The 26,422-nt window shown below is 61.5% G+C and overlaps 7 protein-coding genes across 7 annotated transcripts; all 7 read right to left on the bottom strand.

Moving 5' to 3' along the window:
• Position 1: 1 nt before the first annotated feature.
• On the bottom strand, positions 2–553 carry LDBPK_240350 (CMP-sialic acid transporter, putative; the record flags this gene model as incomplete). The annotated part of the gene is made up of 1 exon (XM_003861077.1): positions 2–553. A coding segment is annotated over one exon (552 nt), but the record flags the coding sequence as incomplete, so codon positions are not given.
• Positions 554–2,353: 1,800 nt separating this feature from the next.
• On the bottom strand, positions 2,354–3,145 carry LDBPK_240340 (hypothetical protein, conserved; the record flags this gene model as incomplete). Its single annotated transcript, XM_003861076.1, has 1 exon — positions 2,354–3,145. One exon carries the CDS (start codon positions 3,143–3,145, stop codon positions 2,354–2,356), a length of 792 nt encoding a protein of 263 aa, XP_003861124.1.
• Positions 3,146–4,070: 925 nt separating this feature from the next.
• Positions 4,071–7,004, bottom strand: LDBPK_240330 (hypothetical protein, conserved; the record flags this gene model as incomplete). Its single annotated transcript, XM_003861075.1, has 1 exon — positions 4,071–7,004. One exon carries the CDS (start codon positions 7,002–7,004, stop codon positions 4,071–4,073), a length of 2,934 nt encoding a protein of 977 aa, XP_003861123.1.
• Positions 7,005–7,911: 907 nt separating this feature from the next.
• Positions 7,912–11,037, bottom strand: LDBPK_240320 (hypothetical protein, conserved; the record flags this gene model as incomplete). Its single annotated transcript, XM_003861074.1, has 1 exon — positions 7,912–11,037. The coding sequence occupies one exon, from the start codon at positions 11,035–11,037 to the stop codon at positions 7,912–7,914; it is 3,126 nt and encodes a 1,041-aa protein (XP_003861122.1).
• Positions 11,038–13,298: 2,261 nt separating this feature from the next.
• On the bottom strand, positions 13,299–14,948 carry LDBPK_240310 (fumarate hydratase, putative; the record flags this gene model as incomplete). The annotated part of the gene is made up of 1 exon (XM_003861073.1): positions 13,299–14,948. One exon carries the CDS (start codon positions 14,946–14,948, stop codon positions 13,299–13,301), a length of 1,650 nt encoding a protein of 549 aa, XP_003861121.1.
• A 3,694-nt stretch (positions 14,949–18,642) lies between these two features.
• Positions 18,643–19,602, bottom strand: LDBPK_240300 (hypothetical protein, conserved; the record flags this gene model as incomplete). The annotated part of the gene is made up of 1 exon (XM_003861072.1): positions 18,643–19,602. The coding sequence occupies one exon, from the start codon at positions 19,600–19,602 to the stop codon at positions 18,643–18,645; it is 960 nt and encodes a 319-aa protein (XP_003861120.1).
• A 989-nt stretch (positions 19,603–20,591) lies between these two features.
• LDBPK_240290 (hypothetical protein, conserved) lies at positions 20,592–25,976 on the bottom strand (the record flags this gene model as incomplete). The annotated part of the gene is made up of 1 exon (XM_003861071.1): positions 20,592–25,976. The coding sequence occupies one exon, from the start codon at positions 25,974–25,976 to the stop codon at positions 20,592–20,594; it is 5,385 nt and encodes a 1,794-aa protein (XP_003861119.1).
• Positions 25,977–26,422: the final 446 nt, after the last annotated feature.

Here is a 26,422-nt window from a genome sequence, read left to right as displayed (position 1 = left end):
CGTCGTGGCTGGTCAGGCTCTCCGCGCAGCAGGACACGTCCCAGCTCCACGGCGCCACGTGCAGCGCGATGGCGCAACCAAGGGGGCCGCAGCCTCGTGTCGCTGCACCTATGCGTGCGTGGGGGCTAGGGGGCAGTGCGGCCGCTCCTGACTTGATGTCTGTCTGCGCCGCACCCTCTGCCCACGGCGAGCGAGGGAGCTCCGCCACGCGGGGGAGTCGCTGCTGGCATGCCGCCGGCTTTTCTTCGTCTCGGGGAGGGGGGCCACCCGCAGCCACCACCAGGGAGCGATGCGTTGGCGCACACGCGGCCGCTGCGCACGAGTGGGGTGCGCACCACCCACTTACTTGTAACCAGCACACAGCGAAGGACGAGATGGAAGGAGACGTCACAGACGCGGGCGCGAGAGACACATCTCTCGTGTTCGGGGCGAACGCGGACGTGGACAGAAGAGCTGGAGAGTTAGTGAGGCAGTTCACGTTTGAGCATAAAAGGGGAATGGAGTGAGGGAGGACGTCAGCGACATGCTTGTTTTCCTCGTCCGCCAACGCCATGGCACACAGAGGTGCTGCACACAGGCAAGGTCAACATAGGGTGTGTGTGCTCCCTCGGCAAAACTAGCCAGCAAGCCAAACCGTGGCTGCCGCAGGATACTAGAGCAGGTAACCGGAGCTAGAGCCTCCAGAACCTCGTCTTTCGATCAGGGACCGCTGCCCCGCCCCTCAAGCGCCACACACACGGTCGCCGATCATCCGCCTTGCCTCACCTCACCAGGGCGACCGAGCGCGACCCAGCTTCGAGTAGTCTGGTCGCTCGTCGTTGATCAGCCACCATATGCCGAATCTGAGCACGGTAGATAGCAAGATAGCGCCCAGCACAGCTTGGATGTGCTGAATCCGCACACAGTCACGTCCACGCGATCGGGCACGGGCTTTTCGAGGACGACCTCCCATACGACCTGTCGCTGACGAACGACGTCTCATCGGCGCCGTCATCGCCTCCTCAGACGCAACAGTTCTTCATGATGGAATATGTGCACAGGCGCCTGTGCAAGCGAAAAGCAAATCGAAAAAGGGAGCACCACACACACGTGCGTGCACACAGCAAAGATAGCGTCGTAGACGTCTCGCCAAGCTGCAGGTGCGGCGCAGCGGAGACGACAATGAGGTGCTTGTGTGGAGTGGGTGGGGGAGGTGGGGAGAGAGGCGCCTTGAAGGGGCAAATCAGAGGCGGAGGCTTCACGCTGAAGATAGATAAGGAAGACGCAGAGACAGAAAATAAGCGAAGAAGATAGAATCGTTTCCATAAGAAAGAGGGCCGCGGCGAGGAAGGCCGGGCGCTGCAAACAAGGGCTGCCGCAGATGTGCTGCCCCGTCGCACGCTGCAGGGGGAGGGAGATCAAAGGGTGGGCGACGCGCAGCGAGTAGGGGACGTGTAGTTGGGTGAAGCGAATGCCACACCGTTGACACTCATTGCTGGGTAGGAGGAGAAGGGTGCAGAGCTGTGTGTTCACACGCATCCACGTGAGTATGTGCCTGTGTGAATGGGTCGGTGAGTGTCTGTAGCTCGAAAGGAAAAAGAGCCTTGAGAAAGGTGGGCGCACGTGTGGGTGGGATGGGTGGTGGATGAGCGATCAGAAACAGCAGTGCGAAAGGGCGCCTGATGGAGGAGACATGTGGCACAAAGAGGGCCAATCATGTCGAGCTTGTGGCGATCGGTAGGGGAGATGAGGATGAGTGAGTGGTTGGGTGGGTGGGTGAGACACAACCGACCGCTCAGCGACACTGGTGACGAGTGTCGCCAGTCCCCACAATACGACAGAGAGGCTTGTGAAGCAGCACAGCCTCCGTCGCCCAAGATAGTGAGCCCTGTCGCAGGCATTTCTTTACACGACACGCTTGCAGAGGACAGAGTGTGTCGACAGCAGCAGGAGGTACTGGTGCAAGGTCTTCACAGGCCGGCAAAGCAATAAAGAATCACGTGCACTGAGCGCGCTCGCTCTCGTTCCTCTGCCTTCGTACGCGTGGACTTGTGTACTCCTTCCTCAACCCTTTTCGGCGTGCTTCGAAGCTCTCGGAAGCAGCAACAAGAAAAAGCGCAGCCGTGCCCCCATGCCGAACAAAAGACAGTGGACGAAGAAGCACGGGCAGGAGGTGCGCGTTAAGAGCTAGAGGAGCTGAGGTAGAGCGGCTACCGATGCGTCCACGCACAGATTGTGTGTGGGCGTAAACACGCCGACATCTCCACTGCATCGACCGAGGAAGAAGGATTCCAGGGTACTGCTCTACGGGGAGAGGGTTGGGGTGGGGCGGAGTCGCTAAGACACGCACGCCTGCGTGCATGGATATGCAGCTTCATCCCCCTGTTCGCCTGCAGCCGCGTGCATCGCGACTATCGCGGTCCCGCCGCCCATCGCCGGCCGCCGTCGTCGAGTCATCCATGATGCTCGCGTAGTCCAATGTGGTGGTGCGCTCTGTGCCGTCAAGAGGCGACATCCTTACCCGGTCCAGGTCTCCAGGCTGCCCGTCGCCACCGATGGAAGTGTCCTCATCGTTCCAGCGAACGGTGTACCGGCTGCGTGTGCGGTGGAGGTAGTCGTAGCGCATCGCCGCGAAGCGCCGCCACCGCGGTCGGCGCCACCGCTCCGTGATGAACGTGCTGTAGAAGAGAGCAAAGCCGACCAGCAGATAGAGCACAAAGAAGGCAACTTGCACGTTCAGGTGCGAGGAGCAGACGGTGTGGGGATTGCGGTCGGAAAACTGGACGACCGCGATCATCCATACAATTTCCCATACTACGTACAGCGAGTACACCGCGATGAGAGGGTTAGAGAAACACACGAGCCACTGTGACGTCTCTTCCGGAATGCCGGCGGCGATCTGCCGCCTCGTCAGCACCACTACCAAGACGCCGAAAATCATGTTGACGAAGCAGTGCGCCATGCCCGCGTACACCCAAAGCCCCGCCACCGTTTCGCACGGGTGTGAAAGCACCACCGCAAAGCTGCACACCAGCAGGCCGCTGTTGATGATACACGTATAGATCGAATAGGCAGCCGACGGACGATCTGACGGGAAGGCTGCCGTCCAGCACGAATGCGCCGCATCTCGCACGCGCAGCCGCAGTGTGTGTATGTAGGCCTCCATCATGTGCCCCTGTGGCTGTGGACACGTGCATACATGCGTATGCCTTTGAGCGTGAGGGAGCAGAACAAACGCGAGAAACAGGAGAGGCGGTGAGTCTCCATGTACGGGCACGCTGCAAAGTCGGAGCCGCGGCAGCAGGCCAGGCAAGCAAGCGGCACCGCGAGGAGAAGCAGGAAAAAAAAGGGAGAGAGGCATACGCTGGCTTTGAGTACGACGGCCGACTCCGAACGTGTACCAGTGGCGCAGAGCGGGTACGCGTCCTTCTGTCCTCTGTGTAATAGCAAAAAGAGAGAGACGTGCGCAAGTGGGGACGGCGGAGCGTCAGACTTCGGCGCACGCGACACTACGGCACGCCAATCGACGCAGCATCTCTTCCTCCCTTTGCGATTATTGGATATATATATATATGTTTGTGAGGGGCTGTTGTTGTTGCTGCACCTGTGGCGTGAAGAAGTCGACCTGCACCAAGGAGCCCCTCCCTCCCCATGGGGGCAACAGAGGGAGGAGGGATGGGTGGGTGGGTGGCGACAAGAGGGCGCACACGTTCGGACAGAATCGAAAACTCCGCCCACCCCCCGTCCTTCCTCTTGAGCATACACTCAACGGCTCAGCGCGTGCGACGGTAGTCGAGAGAGAGAATATGACGGGCAGCAGTGAGCGCATTTTTTCGTTATTGCCTTCATATGCGGCAAGTTCCTTTCCCTGCCACACGACATGCTGACCACCACCACCACCACTCTACCGGCCAGCCCTGTCACAGGCCCCACTATCGGCGACGTGCGCGCCTCGCATATCTACAAGGGAGCGCTGCGCACACGCGCTGGTGGCTGGACGGAGCACCCTGCAAGCTGCCCTACATGGATGGTTTCCGCGCCACGCGCACCCGTCCCCTCCCCCTGCCCCCTTCGGCCACAACCGCCCGCGCTTATTCCGACGTCAGCGGAGGGAAAACAACACAATGCCTGGAAGGAGGGAGACGAATGAGTGCAAGCAGCGCTGCTGCGCAAGTCAGCAGAGCAATGACGCCGTCGAAGAGCAGCTTGGGGCAGAAGACGGGAAAGAGCATGAGGTGTGTCTTCTGAATGTACCCGTTGAAACAGGAGATGGCGGACTGCGCCAGCATGATATACGTATACACGGTTATAACAACAGCAGCGGAGACTCCCGCTCGCGGCGCGGGCATCGGGAGTGCCACGGTGGCTGCGGAGGAATGTCCGTTCCTCGCCTCCTCACATGCCGCGCCGTCGATATGGCTGTCGTTCACCTTCGCCACGGCGGCAGCGGCGACGGCGCCAGGCCACGCGCGCAGGGCAAACGGTACCAGCAAGAAAGCGTGAAAGGTGCGACTGAGCACCAGTGCGCCGCCCGCATACATGTTGTAGCCGTGCATTCCTACAAGCGACGAGCTCCAGTCGATCGTATTCAGCATGCACTGGTGGCCTTCAGCGAAGAAGGCGACGAAGGCGGAGAGGTGCAGCACGACACCCTGCGTGAGTACCGGCTCAACGCGGAGCAAGCAACACAGAGATGGGAGACTGGTGCCGTACAGCGCCACCACAATCGCTGTCCCCACCCGCTCGTTGCATAACGAGCTCAGCCACAGCACCGTGACGAGGTACGCGTAGGCGGTGTGGCCAGAGGCGGCGGCTAATGATGTCATTCGACTACGAGCGCGGCGCTGCAAGACCGACGAGGACGACGCCCACTTACATGCCAGTGGGTAAGCGGCAATACAGAGCAGCGGCACGGCATGGTGGGCTACAGGGACATGGTAGACTAGTGCCAGACACGCACATGTGACGACCACAGTTGTGCGTCCCACATGGTGTGGGTACAATGCAGACCAGGCGACGCCGCCGAAAGCAATGCCTACTCGCTCAAACCGCAGCCCCGCCGGCAGTCTGAGCAGCACGCGGTCCACAGCGCTCTCCGTGTCCACCGTGTGCGTGATGTGGGCGCGGTAGCGCAGCAGCATTGGCACGCCGAGTCGCAGTCCGACAGCGAGAAGGCCGAGGAAGATTGTCTCACGCGGAAGAATGGTGGCAACCCGGCAGATACCGTCAAGTGCGGTTAAACGGTACGACTGCTGCGCCGTGGTGAGCTTGGCGCCGTCGTCTGGCGACGACGGACCTGCGCGGCTCAATCGGCGCTGTGCCCACGACTCCGATACCCGCGACGCCAGCAAGAACACAAGGAGCGAGCTCAGCAGCCCGAGCACCTCCGAGTCTTCGTTCACGACGAAGCTGTTCGAGAACACCGAGCACAGCCGGAGCAGCAGTGTGAGAGCTGTCCACCGCATAAACCAGCCGGCACCGCTGCACGGCAGAACGTGCGCGCGGATGGTTGGGGACCACAGGAGAGACATGGCGCACAGCAGTAACCCGGTGGAGCCGAGGAACATGCCGAGGCGGCTCATGTCCGTGCGGGTGCGGCGAGCGTAGAGGCTCATGTCAGCTAGCTGCTGCGTGACGGATATCCCCGGCCTCGTCCACGAGGCGTCGCGCGGCACCTTCATCTCCGACTCCTTGAAGTAACGCTGCAGCTGGCGCAGATTGCATCGTTCGACGGCGTCGATGTCGGCAGAGGAGTTTGCCAGCACCATGACCTCAGGGATCACGCGGCCAAAGTTCGAGTACGGAATGGGTCTTCCCAAGAGCACAGCCACGGTGGCCGTTACATCGACCTGATACGTCGCGCCAAGTCGGTCGCGCGGCACCCCAGCACGTGCGTGGCAGCTGCGGAGTCGGTCAAACTCAGCGTCCACACCATCTCGCCAGCGTTGCTCAATGAGCGCCTGCGCTCTCGCCAATTTCGCCCCGGGCGACGACCGCGGATGCGCGTGCGTCGCGCCCGACTCCGTCCCTGAGAAATACTCGGCGAACAAGAAGGTGTCTGTCTCCTGCGCCGAGCCACCACCGTGGTCACCGCTGTTGGTCATACCGTGGTCGCCTAGCACTAGCAACATTGTGTTCATCGACGTCGCCCGCTCCCGCAACGTGCGGCTGACGTTGCGCAGCATCTGGTCCAGCTGCAGGATCTTGCCATTCATGAACGGGTTGTCGGAGTCGACGCGGTGGCCGACGTGGTCGATGCCGAGAAAGTGCACCACCACGAGCCGCGCGTGCCCTTCCTGCTCCTCTGCCTCCGCATGGGAGCCGAAACTGGCCCGTGACACGGCCTCTGGCGTCTCGGCTGCCAGCACGCTGTACACCTCCGCCAGCACGGCATTGTCGTTCGTGTCGAAGTCGGCGACGTCGAAAGAAGGAATGCCGACCGCCCTCTTCCAGTGGCGCCGTGCCGGTGTGTTAGGAAACATCTTCTCCCAGGTGTCGTCGCCCAGCAGCACAGCGCTACCGTTCACTTGACGGAGAATACTGTCCAGCTCGATGGCCTCGCTGTTGAAGTTGGAACCGGCCTCGAGAAAGGCGGGCATCGTGCCCGTGGCGATCGCCTTGATGCGTTGCGCCGTCGTCGTTGGGGCGTCGGAAACGAGGAAGAACGCCACGGACGCCGACCGGCTCGAGCGCAACGACTCCTCCATGTAGTGGAGCGTTGGCCCGGTGTAGACCCCGTCCAAGCGCTGGCGCCCCAGCGCGTCCTCGTGCGCAGTGCATTGACCACCCGTGCGGGCGAAGGGGCGCAGGGAGGACAGCACAAAGTCGGGCCGCAGGGCATCGATCAAGATGAGTATTACCTGATCTGCCGGCGGCACCTTTGTCCCAGAGCACGGCTCTGTCGCCACCGTCCGCATCACTGTGGAGGTGGAGAGCATTGAGGTGGTGAAGAGCAGCACGCTGCCGGTGTACAGGGCCATCACCAGCAGCACTGGGCACCACGAGAAGCGCTGATATCGCGTCATCGTGCGCCGAAAAAAAGATAAAAATCGGCAGATAAGGTGCCAGCAAGTAGGGGGAACGTGCGTTCTCTTTTTGTGGCGCGATTCTCTCCGCCTCCGCGCCGGCGGCCGGTGCTTGAGCTGGTCGAGATGGTGACGGTCGCTGCATCCAGTGCGCGTGACAGCAGAGAGGCGAGAAGTCGAAATATAACCGAAAGGCACCGTCCAGACGAGAGAGCCAAGATGCAAGGAGAGAGAGAAGGGGGGGGGGGGCGAAGTGGGGAGCGTGCATGAGCGCACACATACGCACCAGTACGCAAAGAGCTCGGGCGTTGCTGTGCCGATGCTCGCGGAAGAGGTGAGCAGCCGGCACGTCACATCACCACGTGCCGGCACGTGCCACAAGTCACAATAAACAGAAGAACAAAACCGTGTCCCGCACGCCTCATTTCCAGCGGTCATGGAAGGGAGAGCGGGCCACCAACCGGCGAGCGGTGCGTGTGCGGGTCTGTTTGTGGTTAGGTTACAGTGTGAACAAACACCAGTAGGCAACGGCGAGTCAACCCGCTGCGCCGCACTGTACCGAATTCTCTCTCCTGTCGTGCCGCGGTGATCCGCTCCGCCCCATCAGCACTCTCCCGATACACGAGTGTGTGAGCTTCAATCGCCTGTGGCACAGTTGGAACACAAGAGAATGGAGGCGGTGAGGGCGGTGGACGCATTCTCGCCCTCCCTTCCTCGTCCTTCCCACCGCCACTGCCACCGCCACCACAAGCGCGCGCGGAGCAGCAGAGATGCAGACGCACAAGAGGGAAACCATGGGCGCGGAAAGTTTGCGAAAAGGACGTTGTTGGTATTGAGAAGAGCCAGTGGGCCGATAGGGCGGCGTTCACGGAGGGCAACGAATGGACATCTCCAGCTCGACTGCCCCTCAACGTCGACGATTCTGCTTCATCTCTCGCCACACGTTGCGGTGACGTACCTCGAGCGTTCGCTTAAGCGCGCGCATCTTGGCTGCGTTCGGGATCGTCTGCTGCGTGTGCCGCACCGTCTTTTGCCTCGCATGGCGCACCGCCTTGGCCCACTCCTCGGCCGAGATGCGGCGGCGAGCGTCGATGTGGCCCTCCAGCGAGGCGTCACGGATCTTGGTTCCCAGCACCTCCTCGAGCTTCGCCTCTGCCTTCCTGTGCTCCTCCTCGTCGCGCAGCAGGCGGCGCTTCTGCTTCACCTCCTCGCGCGAGAGCTCCTCCTCTGGAGTTTCCATCAGCGACATCGGGTCGTTGTACTGCATCGCCGTCTTCTCCACCGCGGAGTGCTTCACACCGACGAGGGTGTTGGGAAAGTCCACCTGGGGGTGCCGATTCACCGCGTAGAGCGGCAGGTCGTGTGGGAAGAGGGAGCCGCTGCGGATGCGCTTCAGCAGCTTCCAACCGCCAATGTGCTGCCAGCGCATCGTCGTGTGGCGGCGGACGCTGCTGTGGTCGCCGTAGAAGCGGCGGTAGACGCGGGCGGTGATGAGGTCGCCATCCGGTGTGCAGAAGCACGCCTGGATCTTGCCCCGGCACGTAGGGTCGCGCACCACGCGCAGATATGACGGGCTTGCTCGCGTTACTCGGCGCCGCATGTCCTCCAACTCCTCGCGAACGACCAGCATCTCGGAAGGCGTGATGGCGCGCTGCCGCTGATACCCAGCGTCAACGAAGGCGCGGTTGTACCGGTGCGTTGCTGGTGGAAACTGGAGCGGGTAGACGAGCTTGTTGTACCGCTGCGCAGAGGTCTGGGCTAGGCGGGGGACGGCCAAGGGCAGCTGGCCCACCTCCGCGGTGCTGGTGGCGCCGTTTTGCATCGCCTGCGTAAGGGTCGACGAGGCAGCCACGTCATCGGCGGTCGCTGCGCCCGACAACTTCATCGGCACGCCGGTTGAGGGTCGGTGCAGCGCCTCGTCACTCAATCGATCGAAGACGACGTCCTTCAACGACAGCGAGGCCGCGTAGAGCTCTCGCTGCTTCGCATCTCGTGCCTGAACCCGCTCCGCCTCTTCCCGCTTCACCTGCGCCTCTCGACGCTCCGCCCGCTCGGGCACGAGCTCGTTGCGGGCAAAAATCATGTAAGAGATGGGCTCGATGCCCACCTTCAGCGGCATGTGCCGTGCCCAGACATCGATGAAGGTGGCACGGTACTGTGCCTCAGTCGTGCAGAGGCGCATGCGCTTGCTCTTCACGCCCGCCTTGCAGTGGCGCAGCGGACAGCGCTGCTCGTGCGGGCACGGGGCTACAATGGTCGGCTGCCAGTCCCATAGACCAATGCCCTTTTCTTCCAGGATCGTGTCGCGGGCCTCCATCAGGAGGTTGAAGTTGTGCAGATTCGAGAACTCCACCAGCACGAGTACGCCGCGTGTCATCTTCCACAGCTGCTGCACGAGCCGCGTCCGATTCGCTGAGTCTGCAACTTCACTGAGGGAGTAGGCAGCCACTACGAGATCGTGCTGAATGGACTCGTCCTCCGGCAGCAGGTACCGCTTCCATGCGACGTTAGGGATGTCGTCGTGGAGCACCATCGTGCCGATCTCCATCATGCCTGGGCTGGGCTCGATCGCCGTGACCTCCTGCAGCGGCTGCAGGCGCCGGCTCGCCCGCTCCTGCGCGGTGGCATTCTCCATGTCTACCAGCTTCTCCCACCACGTCCGCTCCACTGTCGCCGCCCCGTCGTCGCCGCCGCCATCGCCGTCCTCCTCGCCGTCGAATACGTCGCTTGGGTCCTCTGCCGTGCTCTTCTTCTCGCCGAGCGGGTCGCCATCCTCCCACTCGGTGCCGTCGACGACTTCGCGGTAGCGGGCGTGCGACTCGGTGATGAGACGACGCTTTTTGTTCGCTGCGGCGTTGGCCGCGACTTGCGCGATCTCGCGGCGAAGGTCGGCCGGCAAATCGGCCGTGTCAACCTCGCCACGCTCCAGCAGTGCCGCCACCGCCATGAAGCGGGCCTTCCTCTTCTCCGTGTTGTTGCGGCTAAGGCGGCGGAGGTCGTAGCGAAGCTCGCGCAGCTGCTGCGCCTGCGCGCTCACGTTCCCGGTCATGGTCTGCCGCATGGACCGGTAAAGCGGGTAGGCGAGGGTGCCGGGGTCGTACACCTCCTTCGCTACGAGAATGGCCGTGCCGGTGCCGGCGCCAAAGTCCAGCATGCTCTTCGGCACAAAATGCGGAAGCTGCTTGCTCAGCTCAAAGAAAACACGGTGCATCCCGGCGTACATGGCAGCGCCGCGGAAGAGAAAGTAGCCGATCGCGTCATCCGCCGAGTACAGGACGGTGCGGCTCGCCACAGCGTTCGCGATGGCGAGCTGCCGCTGAAACTTGATGAGCCGCTGCCGAATCTTGAAGCGCAGCTTCGCCTGCGAGCGCTTGTCGTGCAGGTAGAGCGGCTTGAAGTTCTCGCCTGTCTCCTTGCGCTCGAAAAGCTCGCGCTTCTTTTGGTTGAGGGTGTCGGGCTCGCCTTCGGGGATCATGTCGGACGGCTTATCGCGAATTGCGGCTGGTCGCTCCTCGCGGTTGCGGTACTCGATGATCGGGATGATGTCGCGCAGGCACTGGCGAATGAGACCCTTGTCCTTCAGCCGAAACACCTTCATGAAGGCAGCCTGCATAGAAGGTGACATGACGACCACGCCGGGGCTCATGTCGCAGTAGTCGTCGCGCACCGCCCACTGCCGCATGGCAGGGCGCCGCTTACACATCTTCTTCAACATCTGGTACTCATAGGACATCTTCGCCGCAATGTCAATGACGCGGATGCGGCGGCGGCCGTGACGCATCTTGGCACTGAACTGCCCCCATGTCTCCTTCCCGGCGATCGTGGTACTCGACCCAGCCGCCTGCCCCGACTCCCCGGGCTGGTGCATCGCGCCGGGCATCGCAGTACCAATGGCGCGCATCGACGTGTGGCATGGAGATGGTTGAGCGGCCTGCAGTGGAGACGAGGGTGATGAGAGAGAGAAGTGAGGCGCGCGGTGGCTCATGATGGATCCGCCTCGCGACGCCCGACCGCCCACAAGTCTCCGCAGCATTGCCCTCGTTGCAGCGAAAAGAGGAAAAGTGGTAGAACAACCGTGCAGGCGGTGTGTGTGTGTGTGTGTGTTTGTGTGGTGGTGATGCTGGTGGTGGTGGTGAGCTCCTCTGATGGGGCTGTGCGTCGTGCCCGGCCACGAACGCGCCAGGAGACGCAGAGCTGCTCAGGAGCGAGACGTATTTTGTCCTCGTGTGCGTGTGTGGTGTATGCCAGTAAGGAATCGATGTAGACGCGAAGAGAACGGCCAGCGCACACCGCGCGGCAGTCGAGCTGAGTTGGTCCACACCTGCACAGGCACAGTCACGCCGACTTCCGCGAGCGCACAGCAACAGGCGAAAGACGGTGCTACTCGACAAGAGTAGACAGACAGCTAGATAGAAAGGAGCAACCAGCATTATAGCAGCCGCGAAGAGAGCAGAAGAGGGTGGGAGAGGGTGAGGGCGGAAGACGAGAACGATGCGGGAGTGCAGACATGTCAGTGGGCTTCGAGACCACACACACACATGCATCGGACTCGGTGTCAGAGAGTCGGCGCGTGCCTCATGAACGATGTGATGCGCAGACCCCCTTCACAGGACCATACAGAGAACGGAAACAAAGGAAAGAAAAAGAACCCGCCGCTGACGTGCACGCACGACGGCGCAGGGGACCGGCAGGTGACTGCCGCGTCGCTGGACCGCAGGTTTCTTTACAACGCCGGAAAAGGAGTCCAGCCTGCACCTGCATGGACGCGCTTGTGCAGGTGCGTGTGAGCAAGGCGGGGGGCGCGAGCATCGGTTTCCCTTCCCGTTCCGGACCTCTTTGGCCGTTCTGCGCACGTCGACTTTATTACCTCCTCATGAAGCGTGAGCGTGGAAGTGAGGTGCATGCGGGGAAGCTGCCTCGTTTTTCACGTGTCGAGCGAAGGTGCTTCGTGGTGGTGATGCTGGGAAGAGGGGCGCAGAGATAAGCCGGCGATCGTCGCGCAAGTGGGCAGTGGGGTGGGATCGGGGTGCGGTGTGTGTGGGTGTGGGTGGTTAGCAAACTGCCAAGGTTATAAGAATGCGTCAAGTAAAAGAGCACAAGCGAACAAAAACGAAAGCAACCGAACAAGGAAGCGGCCGCCGACGCGGGAGAGAACCCAAACGATGAACACGCACCCACGCGTGCACCAACGACTCCCACAGAGCGCGGGGTGAGGGGAGTCGTAGAGACCAAGAAAGCGGCAAGACACGAAACAAGTCGGCATAGGCCATACACTGTAAGGACGAGGCAAAAGGTGGCGCAGACCGCAACCTCCGTGAGACATCAAGCTAGCTTCCAAAAAAGAGGGAGGGGCTAGTGAAACAGCTGATGCACACGGGAGTGGTGGGGAGCGAGCAGGACGGCGGCGAGAGGCAGAGCAGCCAACGCACGTACACATACACGCGCGCTCTCTCACTCGCGCAGGCACAGCGAGCACGCACACCGAACGAGCGATCAGTCAACACGGTCGAGGACAGCGCATAGAGCCCGTGAACACCTAAGACGAGGAGGAAGGGGTAGGGAAGGGCTCGAGAGAGACAAGCGCGCACCATCCACACCACGGAAAGCGCGAAGCGAGGCGCGACGTCAACACATGGTCGAGCTTTATGCCTCCGCGTTTCTTCTCTCGCCCCTGATGTTGGCTGCTTTTCTGTACTTCAATGGTTCGCGAGCGCCTGCCGTCTGCATACACTTGAAGGGATAGACGAGAGACGCCGCACCGATGCGTGCGTTCCTTCGTGCCTCTCCGTCCCCCTCCATGCATGTTCTCAGCCTGCGAGAGCGCCCTATCCTCGAGATGTTCAGTTCTCCTTTCTGGGGCCCTTCGTTGTATGGGCAAGGAGGAAGTGTGTGGGCGGGGGCAGGGGCAGGCCATCTACACCCACACCCACACATACGCAGACTGGCAGACACCCACAGAGAGACGTCGATCAGACGCACGCACACACGCACAGGGTGCAGAAATATTGAGACGGCAGCAACACCAAAGCGGATGGCATGGAAGGCGGGGGAGGATAGGGAAAACGGTAGCGAGCGCGTGCGCCGGCGTGCACTGCACGCACCGAAACGGCATGGCCAGGGCGCACACGCGCAGACGCAGGTGCAAACCGTGCCGCCCTCTGTAGCCCCTCACTTCGCACTCGCGCGGGTTGCAGCCATGCCGATGCGTAAACAGGAAAAACGAGAGAGCCCTTTCCCTCTTGCACGACTTTCGTGCGAAAACGCGTCTGCGCGCATCCTTCATCGCGCCGTTGTCTAGAGCTGTTCGAAGAAGTCGTTGCCCTTGTCATCCACAACGATGAAGGCCGGGAAGTTCTCCACTTCGATCTTCCACACCGCCTCCATGCCAAGGTCCTTCATGTCAAGGCACTCCACCTTCTTGATAGCATCCTGCGCCAGCACGGCCGCTGGGCCGCCAATGCTGCCCAGGTAGAAGCCGCCGTACTTGTGGCACGCTTTCGTCACCTGCTTGCTGCGGTTGCCTTTGGCGAGCATCACCATGGAGCCGCCGTGAGACTGGAAGAGGTCGACAAACGGGTCCATGCGGCCAGCCGTCGTCGGGCCAAAGGAGCCGGACGGAAGACCGTCGGGCTGCTTCGCCGGGCCGGCGTAGTACACGGGGTGCTCCTTCATGTACTGCGGCAGCGGCTTACCAGCCTCTAGCATCTCGCGCATCCGGGCGTGGGCACTGTCGCGCGCCACGATAATGGTGCCCGTGAGGCTGAGGCGGGTCCTGACGGGGTGCTTGGAGAGCTCCTGAAGAACCTCTGGCATGGGCCGGTTCAGGTTCACCATGACCGCTGGCGTCTTGAGCAGTTGATCCTCCTTCACATCCGGCAGGTACTGGGACGGCTCCATCTCCAGCTCCTCCAGCCACACGCCATCCTTGTTGATCTTGCCAAGCGCCTGGCGATCCGCGCTGCACGAAACACCGATGCCGATGGGACAGGAGGCCCCGTGGCGAGGCATGCGGATCACGCGCACGTCATGGGCGTAGTACTTGCCGCCAAACTGAGCACCCATCCCGATGTTCTGGCATATCTCCAGCACCTCCTTCTCTAGCTCAAGGTCGCGGAATGTGTAGCCCGTCTTCATATCTGGCTTTGTGATCAGGTCGTCGTAGTAGTGGCAGGAGGCGTACTTCAACACCTTCATGGTCATCTCAGCGCTCGTACCACCAATGACGACGGCGACGTGGTACGGCGGGCAGGCCGAGGTGCCGAACATGGCTAGCTTCTCCTTGAGGAACTTGCGAAGCGACTTGGGGTTGAGCACGGACTTGCTCTCCTGCAGCAGGAAGGACTTGTTTGCCGAGCCGCCGCCCTTCGCGACGAACATGAAGCTGTACTCCATCCCCTTGCTGGCGTAGAGGTCAATCTGCGCTGGCAGGTTCGTGCCGGTGTTCTTCTCATCGTACATGCTGAGCGGTACGTTCTGGCTGTAGCGGAAGTTGCGCTTCTGGAAGATGTCGTACACGCCGCGGCTGAGGGCCTCTTCGTCGTTGCCGGGCACAAACACCTGATCGCCGCGGTAGCCCGCGATGATGGCCGTGCCGGTATCCTGGCAGCCGGGCAGCAAGCGGGCCGAGGAGATGTTCGCGTTCTTCAGCAGCTGCAGCGCTACAAACCTGTCGTTGTCGCTGGCCTCGGGATCGTCGAAGATCTTGCGCAGGCACATGAGGTGCGAAGAGCGTAGCAGATGCTCTACATCATCGAAGGCCGTGGAGGACAGCAGCGTAAGTGCTGCAGGATCCACTCGCAGCATCTCCGGCAGCCCAGCGCCGGGCTGCACCACAGAGACATAGTCCTTGGTCAAGAGACGGTACTTGGTTTCCTTGTGCGACACCTTCGATACTAGGGGCACGAAGTTAAACTCCGCCAGCAGCGGGGCAACGCGGCGGAGCATGGCACTTATCCGATGTGCTTTTTTTTTGTTAGATCTGTACAAGCGTGCGTGTATGGGGCGAGGGAGATGGTGGACGGGGAGGGGGAAGGGTGGTGGTGGCTGTACACGGGTGGAGGCCTCGACGGAAAGAGAAGTAGAAAGCGAGTCGATGCTCTTCTATCGCTGGTAGCAACGGAGTCGACACCGTGAGAAGACGGGCGTTGAAGGGGGAGGGCGAGGGGGGGGGAAGAGAGGCTCGGTGATGCGAGGGAGAAGTGATGGGAGGTGGGTGTCGGATAGGTAATGCGACCTATGCGAGCATGAAGAATGTCTCGCATACGCACAGCGAGAGAGCGAGAGAGGCAGGGAGGGGGTGAGCGATCGGCACCGCCGAAAGCCCTCGTGAGGGGCGCACGGCGAGCAGTGCCGCACCGTCGCGCAGGGGTGTTTTGTGCACCTCCGGAGTAGAGCGCGCCTTTCTATTTGATTCGCCTTTGCATCTGTAGTGCTGGCGGTCGCGCGCGCGTGTGTGTCTACGTGAAGAGGGAGGGGCACTTCCACGACCTATGCAAGCACCGTCGCTCTCACACCCCGTCCCTCTCCTCTCTCGAGTCCGATTCCGCGTTCTTAGTGTGCATATCGTGCGCACAGGGGACGGCAACTTTGGCATGATCGCACCGACCGTTGCACGATTTTCATCGATGGCACTATTTGCCGCGGCCACGACGAAGCCCCAGGGAGGTGCAGGAGGAGAGGGTCCATAACAAGCGCCGCCACCGCCCCCCTCCCCGCAGCACGAAGCGGCATCATCGATCACACCAAAGGAATAAGAAACAGGCCAAAACGTGTAACATGGGGAGAGCTGAAAAGGCACCGAAACGGCAGCGATGGAGGGGAGAAGATGATCCGAAGCCGCCCCGGCAAACACGCACAAGGCGCACGCGTGAGGCTGGCAGCAGCCTTGCAAGACGTCTGAGGATGTGGAGGGGGGTTCGTGGGGCAAGGGTGTGGCAGGCCTGCGGCGACCGTTCACGGACACGGGAAAACAAAAACAAAAGGAGGTAAACATCACAAGTCGGCGCATGGCGCATACCGACACAAGTGCTCTGCGTGTGTGTGTGTGTGTGTGTGTGTGTGCTTCATAACGGCAGCACGTGGCAGAGAAGAAGGACTGACACACAACGATGAGGCCGAGCGAAGTAAAGAAGAAACCACTTAAGCACACACACACAGAAATAAGGAGGGGGACGAGAGAAAGACAGAGAGGGAGATGCGGGGGGAGGGGGGGCGCCAAGGGGCGTAGAGGCTGTCAAAGGGCAAGGGAGGATATAGTTATGACAGCATGCAGAATTAAAAAAAATCAGGCGGCAGCTTCGAAAGCAGCAGGTAGAACCCGATTAGACACACATACCGAGATGGAGAGAGGCATGATCCGCATACACTGGCAGAGAAAGGCGAGCGTGAAAGAGCGGTGGTGGGTGGGGGGCGTGCGGATGCTGTCCAAGTTTCGAGCTCGGGCACGGCAACAAGGTTGAAGGGTCCGTAGAGAAGCAAGCTGAAGGAGAAGAGTAGGGTGTGAGTCCACGTGCGAGAAGAGCAAACGGCAACGAGCGGCGAATTCCGTGCACGCACGTGGCTGTGTGTGGAAGGGCAGGATAGGGGCAATACGCGGGATACGAGAGGCGAAAAACGACCCTGAAAGCACACACACGCGAGACAGGCGGATGGCCTGGATGAGATGTATCCATCAGCGATGGGAACGACAGAGCTGGCTGTTCGTCGCGGCGTGCAAGGCTGAGGCTAACGACCACAGCGACAACGATATGGCGATAGATGAGAGTGCAAGCCAGAAACATCGCCAGTGAGTGCAGATACACGCACACACAGACACCCGGAAAGCATGGTCTGCATCGAACCAAATGCTACAGGAAACGCATCTGCTTCGAAGGCGCACAGTTGTGTGCAAGGGAGGGGATGGGGGGGGGCGTGTGGGTGTATGCGAATCAATCCAGACCAACAAGCACAAGGCCAGTACCGCTGGGGATATGCCACTATCAGAGAGGGTGAACGGCTCTGCATGAAATTGCCGGTACAGCTACGATAGGGGAAGGAGCTTCCACAACGAGCTAGAGTCGATCTTCGCCCCCACGTCCAAATGCTGGTGTGCACGTGTGTGTGTGTGTGCATGTTCGACGCCATACCCGGTGCCACTAGCGACAGTGGTCACAGGCCAAGATGGTGATCATGACGAGGTTGCCGGATGCCGCACTGACTTGCCAGGCAGTCAGCGATAAAAAAAAAGAGGACAGCGAGTACGTGCGCTCGCTCTCCTGGAGTTTTTGAGCTAAAGATGATGCGGAGGCACACCTGTTAAGAGGCACAGAGGACGGTGCACGTCTAGTAGGTGTGCAAGCGGGGAGGGGGGCCAGATAGAGACAGAGAGGCGCCTTGTGGGCAAGAAGAGAGCCGAACAGAATTTACCTTTTCTCCGCTTCGACGTGTGCTATCGCCGCCCTGCCGTACAGCACGAGGCCAAACGCCGCTCGGCCCCTGCCTCAAGGCCTGCCCACCCCCATACCCGGTCCGCAGGCGGCCGCCTGCTATGTTCCTCGGGATGACACTCGGCCTCCCCACCAATGGGCGGTGAGGTCCAGGCGAGATACACTCGAGTCACGCACACACACTGCCCAACACACAGATGGCACCAGCGTGTGCGCTGTAGCAGGACGCTCCGACGCAGCACCGCCCCCTCCCCCCTCTACAGGACCTGACCGCGCGCATCAGCAGCGATACAGCATCGCACTCACCTCCCCCTGCCCCGTAGGCGCTGGACCTTTTCACGACCAGAGGTGGCTCGGCATTGGCAGAGACAGAGGTTGAGGAGCCGCTAGGCGTCCCCCCTCCCCACAAAGTGGTGTGTGCTGGACTCCGAGAATGCCACGCACTGAGATGTGTCCCTCTTGTCATCAGTTCAGTAGGAGAGTTGGCAAATCCGCAAAGAGAGGATCACGGCCACTCCACGTGCACCCCTCAAACGTGTCGAGCGACGCTCATGATGTCTGAGATGAGGGGCCTCACGTCTATTATCCTCTGATGTGCGGCTCAGTCATACGCCGGTCTATAGCGCAGACCGGCACTGATGCTACCCGCTGGCCTTTTCAGAGAGATTCGCAAAGAGGGCGAGCGCGCGCGCGAGTGAGTGCACACAGGCAAGCATCTCTGGCGTGGGCAAATTGCCTCCCCCCCCCCAATGTAGGCAACGCAGTAAGCGACTCAGAAGAGGACAAGAGCAGCAACGACTCGCGAACGTCGGAGAGCGAAGAGTGGGCTAATCTGAGCACAGTTGTGGTGGGGGCTGGAAGAACAGTGACGTCCCGATTATTGGACTCCCCATCTCCTGCTCAGTTCCTACAGAGATCACCACGTCGCCAAACACACAGACGCCCTCGACTGCCGCTTTCAATGCGGAGGACTGGCAGAGGCAGAGGCAGAGGCAGCGGCAGGGCATCTATGGAGTCTATGATCGAGAGAGACGCAGCATCGCCACTGCTGCCTGCACCTGTCTGCGTCTATGCGTCTGTGTCTGCGTGTCCATGTGTGCGGGACAGGGACTCGTTGTCTTTTGTAGGAACCCTTCCACGCTGGTAGTTGCCCACGCGCCGACACCCTCAGCACGTAAACCACTGCCGCCCCAACTGACTGTGAAGCGCTGCCATCACACCTTCATGCGGGCGAGTCTCACGTCGCTGGAGTTTTGGCCAAAGGCGGCTGCGAAGTCGCGAAAGGGCACGGGGCGGCAGCTCAGCGGGAGCGACGCATCCTTGTCAAAATCGCTCGTGAGGCCATCCGAGTTCGCCGCCTCGCCATCGCTGGAGCCCCACAGAAGTTGAGCGAGGTCGCTCAGCGAGATGGGCATTGAGGTTAGCGCCACGAGTTGATCTCGGCACCGCTCCAGCGTCAGCACCCGCCGCGTCGGCTCCTGGTCGAGAGACCACGGCACAATGGCCGGCTTAGGCGTGCTACTTGTCACACCACCGACGGTGTCGCGCACGAGCTGCACGTAAAACTCCGCCACGCCACGTGCGCGTTTCTGCGCGTGATCGCGCACCGCCTGCGCGAAGCGTTCCTGGTCTGAGTAATCAATCGTGTACAGGGAGGGCCGCGACGGCTTCCCTACCGGTGCGGCGAGGACACGTGCACTAAGCTGCTGGCGCGACCCCGCAAAGGCCAACGCCGCGCTGACGTCGTTAGATTCGCTCTTCTGCGGCAAGCACTTGACGCCGGTGCGCCTTGGGCCCATCTGCATCGGGTCCTTGTAGGCGTCCGTGATGTTGACAACCTGCACATGCTGCTGGGCCCCCGCCGCGCCGCGTATATGGCGTATGCCGTGCGGCGTCTCGCTTCGCTGCGGTGCCGATACGCGTCGCAGCCCATTCACGGGGAACTCGCGGGTTGCCGTAGACTCCCTGTTGTGGTTGCGCTGGTGCAGAATACCTCGCTGCCCTGTGATGGAGAACGGCCCTGCCACAGCCCTGGTGCTGCACTGCTGTGGCTCTGGCGCGGCGGGGGAGAAGAGGTTGAGCGTACCGTGATTCACTTTGAACTGGCACGGAAAAGTACGGCGCCCAGAGGGTGGCGGCGCCTCGTCTGAGGTTGGCCACACGTACGGCTTCATCGGCTAATGAGGGGTATGAGGATGATGATGGTGTGAGGGGAGATGGTGAAACGGCCAGCGCGCAGCGCACACGGATGCGATGGTGCGGTTGTGGGATCTGCGCGTGTGTCTCTGTGTTTGTTTGCTGCACACAAACACACGCACACACGAAAAAAAAAAAAACAAAGCAGTGAACAACAAGGAAAGGTGCACAGCTGCGAGCCAGCCGAATGGATGGCGCCGCCGGACAGAGAGGAAGAGAGCGGAGGCGGACGAGAGACACAATGGGTGACGCGTCGGAGGAAGAGCTGCGAGAAGGAAGCATGTAAACCCACTCGCGGCTGAACCCGCTCTGTGACGTAAGAAGGCGCGCACAGGTGCAAGCCTGCATAGAGACACTGGCCAACAAAAAGCGTGTTGCTCTCTCATCACCAATCTCTACACACAGCTGCTTCTGCTGACGCGCGCGAAGGCAGTCGACGAGGGAGAGGTCATCGATATCGGAGGGGGATGGATGCACTGATGCTGCTGTGGGTAGCGCCCAGGCCCACTCGCTCATGCTGTGTAATGCCATACGGGTCTTCGTTGCACCCGGCCCGCCTCGCCCGACGCACCCTCCCATGAATCTGAAGAGCTCGAAGCACCGGGGAATATAGCGCAGCGCACCGCGTCAAGGGCTTCATCGCTACATGTTTGGTTAGCGTCATACTGGTTTACGAAAAGAAGGGCAGCGCGGGGTGAGCTTCCGCTCTAGCCGCAGCACTGCGGCGCGCAGAGGATGGGGTGTGTGTGCGAGGGGGGGGGGGTTGAACTAGTGATCCCAGGACGTGCGCGGAGGTAGAGCACTACGTGCGGCTGCGTGTTGACCACGACAGGCACGCAGATGCCGTCCCGCACTTCATCAGTGTTTTCGGCCTCGTTTATGTGCACAATCACAGGCACAACATGGACTTTTCTGTCTCTTGCGGTCCCCCCTCGCCGTCCGCTTCGGACGGGGGGAGAATGGTAGCCTACTCCGCGATCCATGGCGAGCGACACAGCGGGCAGACGTTGTTGGAGCCTGTGGCCCACCATGTGTACAGGCAGTTCGAGTGGAAGGCGGAGTTGTGGCACACGGAGCAGCGCACGTCTGGCAGCTTGTGGTTCACGGGGCTCACGACGGCGAAGCAGATGGGGCATGGCTCGATACCGCGGAAGTGCGCATCAAGGTTCTGGTGGAAGAGGTCAATGCACTCCCACACGTTCGCTGAGCCACCGAAGAGGATGACGGACATCTTCAGCATCCACGAGCGCCACTTCTTCATGGAAACGCCACACTCACGACCCGTCTCGTGCTCGACCACGGGCGGGTGCAGAGGGAATGCCGGCGGGAAGGTGATGCGCACGGCGACCTTCGCGTCTTCCATTTCGTAGCTCAGGTCAATGAGCTGCTGAGCCACGTTCACTTCCACACTGCAGCTGTCTCCAACGCTGAAGCTGCTGCTGCCGTCAGGGCTGCGCCTCAGCACCGACAAGAAGCTCTCCTGAATGAGGATACCGGTGATGTGCTGGTCGACGGAGCTGTAGAAGAGTGAGCGGCCTTTACGCTCCACCGTCTCCAGCCAACTCTTCGTCAGCGACAAGGTGTTGCCGTGCAGTAACTGCGTGAAGACGGCGAAGGCACCACGAGCCAGCTGCGCCATCTGATCCGGCGCGTCGACGCGCGTGAGTGCAACCAGCTCGAAGCCGAGTGGCCCGGTGGCGCTGCTGTCGCCTGCGGTACCGGCGTTCAGTGAGGCACCAATGAACGTCGAATCCAGCCTGGTCGAGGCCCGCTCCATCGGAGTCAGCATGAGAGCAAACAAGAGATCGAGAAGGGTGTACACCTGTCGCTGCCAATCCTTGTCACGCGCGACGTTGCTGCCAGTGCCCTGCGCCTCCTCTGTTGGTGGCGGTGGGACGCTGGTGAGGTAGACGCACCACGACAGCAAGTACGGGAAGAGCAGCATCTTCTGCTTTTGCGTCTTGGTCAGCACCAAGTTCTGTTGGCGGAACTGTGCCACCTTCGCCGGCTGCGCTGTTGAGTATTCCTCGCGCAGCGGCTTCAGCGAGAAACGCTGCATGATGAACTGCATCGGCACGGCAAGCGGGACCGTGGCGCGCATGAGCGTCAGGTTCGCCAGGAGGCACACGCTGCGAATGACACCCGCGACTGTCGATACACCGAGCTGCTCCAGCTTCGCAATGCTCGTCGCGAACAGCCAGGCGTAGGCGAAGCACAGCACCGAGGCAATCTTTTCCACGCTCGTCTCCGACCCTCGCAGGGTCATGACGTCGCTGGTGAGCAAGTCGCCCATGAAGCGTGACGTGAACGCGATAAGCTTGGCGAGAGGGGCCACCTCGCCCTCCTTCGTCGACCGCAGCTGCGACACTGCCTCGCAGACGGCATCGAACACGACGAGGTTTACCGTGCTGCGCAGGACGCTGTCCATGCGGCTATGGAGCACGACGCCGCGCCTGGCCAGCACCGCCGCCATGACCACTCGGCGCAGGGTTGTCAGGGCAGCTGGTGCGCTGCCCATCAGCGAGCCACCCGACTCTTTCTGCAGGCGGCCGTTGGGTGGCAAGTGGCGCAGACGGTGGCAGCGGCAGAGGGCGTCAATTATGACGCGGATGAGCTCGCTGTACACATCAGGGGTAGGAATGTGGGTGCACGACAGCTCGGCCAGCAGCTCCAGCCCAGACAGCGGTGTTTGCTTCGATGCGTACGCTATGAGACCCTTCACAGTGCTGTCGGCCACCGCGGGCAGAGAGGCGAGGTGCCGCAGGACCACGAGAGTGAGCTTCGCCGTTGTCAAGTCCCACATCGGCAGCTGACAGCTCGCCTCCAGCAGCAGCCGCTCCTGCTCCGCCGGAAGCTGTGCCGCGATGTTGAAGCGCAGCATATCGGCAACCTCATCCAGCACTGAGAAGAAGGTGGTGTAGGCCGCTGCTAGAACCGGTGAAACGCCCTTGGCGCCCTCGGCATGGAAGAGGGCTGTCACCGCCGTGCTCGAGACGGCGCTCACCAGACGGATGGCACGGCGCAGGAACACCGTGTCCTCCGCCGGCGCGACATCGCGCAGCACGGCCGCCAACGTTGGCAGTAGGTACGGCACCCCAGCCGCCGCCATAGGCCCCTCTGTCGACGTCACGATAGCCGCCACCTCGACCGCCACCTCGGCCACGTCAAAGCATGCCAGCATGGCCGGGAAGACGCTCCCAAAGAGCGTGCGGCACACACCGTCCGCCAGCACCTCTTTCGATGCCGCCACGCGCAGCAGCTGGCAGAAGACACGGGCAACCGCTTTGGGGTCTACGTTGGCCATCGCCACCGCTGCGGCCGCCCCATCGACGCTGTCCGTCAGGCGGACTAGCTGAGCTGTGCGTACGGTGGTCGTGAAGGTGGGACGCAGAAGGTCGAGAGAGAGATAGCCATCATAGAGCGAGAGGGCCGACTCGTTGCTGGCCAGCGCGGCCGCCTGCACCTCCACCGCTGCCTGCTGCCACACCGACTCCGACGTCGCGAACGACTGCAGGCACGCCGTGGAAGCGTACGGCGCGAGCTGGGGGAGCCGATAGACAGCGAAGAAGGAGAGCGGCAGATCGTCGTCGTTGCTGAAGACGGAGTGGAGAAGATCCATGGCCACGGCGTCGCGGTCCTCGGGGCGGACGGAGTAGCTGTCCAGCAGCTCCTCCACCTCCGCCGTGACGGCATTGCAATCGGCGATGCTCGACCAGTGCACCTTCCGCTCCATCGCGTACGCCACCAAATCATCGTTGCCCTCGCTGCCGCTGCTGCCGCTGCCCTCGATGTGATACTGCTGCCTTTGCAGCGCGATTCGCATTGCCTTGACCGAGATGTATTGCTCCACAAACACGCGCGTCGCCACAGCGGCACTGATGTAGGAGAGAGGTTTCAGCAGGTGGCCCACAACGTACGCGGCGTCCAGATGCAAAAGCCCGGCAAAGGCCCCGCCGCTGCGCAAGAGTTGTCCCCATTTTTTCATCCGCTCTCTCGCTTCCGGGGCGAGGTTGGTTGTGTCGCCACCACCTGCGGCGGATGTATCAGCATCCGCCGTGTCGCTGTCGAGGCCGCTGTCGCTTGTCGATGACGATGATGCCGACGACGACGCAGACGACGTCAGCGAAGTCTTGGAGGAGCTGTAGCTGGACGCCGAGTCGCCGGTGGTTGCCGACCCTGCGTCCGAATCCGCTGCGCTCTCCGTAACCATCGCTAGCGTTTCCTTCACTGAAGTGCATAGAGCCTCCAGCACGCCGCGTCGCTGCTCCTCCGAGAGGTTCAGCTCACGCTCGACGTATACCGCGACGCACTGGCTAACACCGGCAACGTCGCACTGGGCGACGGCGCAGGTTAGTACCTCACACAGCCTCGCCGGATCCTGCATCAAATGCCGCAGCGCAGCTTCCTTCAGTGTGTGCTCCTGAGTGGACGACGTCGCCTCCATCAAGTCCTGGGAAGCGGGGCGGTGCTTCCACTCCAGACCCGCCTTTACCAAAGTCGCCAGTGCCGCCCTGCTTTCACGTGTATGCGCCTGTGCCGAGGTCTCTTCGTCATGGGTGTGCCTCACATACGCGCACAGGATGCCTAGGACAGCGTCCGCCACCGCGTCGGAGGGGAAGAACTGGGTATCGCGTGTTTCATCAAAGAAGGCAGCGAGTTGAACCCACTTGTGCTCATCAGGGCTGACGGCCACTTGCTGCAGCAGCCACTTGTTCGCCACATCCGCGGCCAGCGCCTTGCAGTGCGCGGTGCTCGCACCCTCTGTCCGCGTCGTCGGCGACGTCGTCGTCGCAGCAGGCACTGGTGGCAGTGGCGTTGACGTGCTCGCGCACAGCCGCCCCAGCAGGCGAGCCTGGAAGAGAGAAAAGCTGCGTTGCACGGCCGGCTCGGGGGAGTCGGGGAGTACGCGGAACGCCGCTCCTGGTTGCGCGCCAATCACGGTCAAGCACTGTCTGAACACATCCTCGCACCGGTTGGCGGTCTTGAGGAGGCTCTTTGCCATGGTAGCTATGATGACAGCCTGGTAACGCGTCGCCTTCGCCTCTGTCTGTATGAGCTTTACTACGTTGAAGCTAATGGCCGTGAGCAGCTCCACGCTGTCCTCAGACGCGCGGCTCGTCTTCTTGCGCACGCAGTGCAGCTCCCAGCACTCCATCAGCGCCGTCAGCACCACCTCCAGGTCGTGCGCGCTCACGTTTGGCGTCTCGCTCATTACGCTCAGCCGCTCCACCAGCGCCGCACAAAACTCATCCAGGATGCCCTCGCACCGCGCGTCCTTGGAGAGCGAAGTCAAAAGAGGGAACAGGCACGGGAAAATCACCTCCCCAAGCTCACCTTGTTGGCACCCCATGAAGCAGTTCACCACGTCATCGAGAAACCCACCCTTCATGTGACTCACCACATCCGAGACGTTGCTGCGGCACCAAAAGAGGAGGAGCTCCCACGTCCGCGAAGCCATCGCTACGTTCGGGTCCAGGATTGATCCGAAGAGAGCCTGCGACACGAGCTGGTGTACCTTGGGGGTCGCAGGGCAGAAGGACACCACGTCGCGCAGGAGCGCCAGCACCGCGGAGCGAGCGAGCGGTGTTTTGACGAGCAGGTACGACTTGGGCGCCTCTCGCGGCGGCAGAAGCGCACCCAAGAGCTGCGGGTCCTGGACAAATTTCAGCACTGCCGTCTGCGCGGCGCTCACTTGCTTGACCATGTACCCCATCGACTTGAGCGCCGCATAGATCCTGTTCGCGTTGGGGTCCAGCGAGTCATCCTGCAGCGGTTTCTTCGAGGCCATCACCTCCTCCACCGCGGTGCGCAGACTCACCATAATGGCGTCCATAAACTGCTGCAGCATGAGCGTTTTCTTTTCCGCAGGAAAAGCGGCATCGAAGGCGGCCGCAGCTGCCTGGCACACGGCAGTCTCCATGTCGTTCATCCCCATAACCCAGACACCAGACAGAACTTTGAGCTCCGGCACGATCGTCTTCTTCAGCTCCTTATTCTTGCTCATCAGCGCTTGCAGCAGCTGATAGCTCGACGCTCGAATCGTCGGCTTTGGGTGGCGGGCATGCTGGATGATTGTCTCAACGGTGGCGCTGGCAAAACGCAGGAGCACCTCGTCAGAGGTCGATTTCATGAGCTCGAGCAGCCGGTCAAGCGCCTTTTGCTTCGTGATCTCGCTGGTCTTGGTCAGCAGCTTCAGGCTCACGACGTAGTCGCTCTCCCGCTCCGCGTTCGCTCTGTTCTCCAGACCCGTAGCAAAGCCGCCCAAGAAGGAGCTAAGGCCGGCCGGGGTGCCCATCGAGGACATCATCGCGCGTGCCGCGCTGCTCTGCGAGCTCTTGACACCGCGGGACATCTCAAACGCAAAAAAAAAAACGAAGGGGGCAGTGAGGCGGTGGTGGTGTGTGTGTGGGGGGGGGACGGATTGCGTGCAACGATGATGGTGGCGCCGCCGCGTGTTCGACTCTGTGCGAAGATGCCAATAATGGTGTATAGAGAGAACAGAGGAGAGCCACGCGCAGCAGAACGATGATGAATAAGTACGGTGCAGCAAGCGCCGACTTCGCTGCCTCGCGCGCCCCGCCTGCGCAGAGCCGGCGGCACAGGCACGCGCAAAGAAGGCCTCACTTGGCCACAGATACACAAGCGTCACGTCGCGCACGCAGAGAGGGCGCGAGGAGAGCGATCACGCCTCAGGTGAAGGAGGAGGTTCGTAAGGCGCCTGCGTGGTCGGCGTAAAGGGGAAAAGAGATCACGTCCGTAGACGAGAGCATAGAGGAAACCTGTGAAATCAAGCCGATG

Source organism: Leishmania donovani, chromosome 24, assembly GCF_000227135.1.
Source record: "Leishmania donovani BPK282A1 complete genome, chromosome 24".
Lineage (NCBI taxonomy): Eukaryota > Euglenozoa > Kinetoplastea > Trypanosomatida > Trypanosomatidae > Leishmania > Leishmania donovani.
This window is presented reverse-complemented; position numbering and strand designations above follow the sequence as displayed.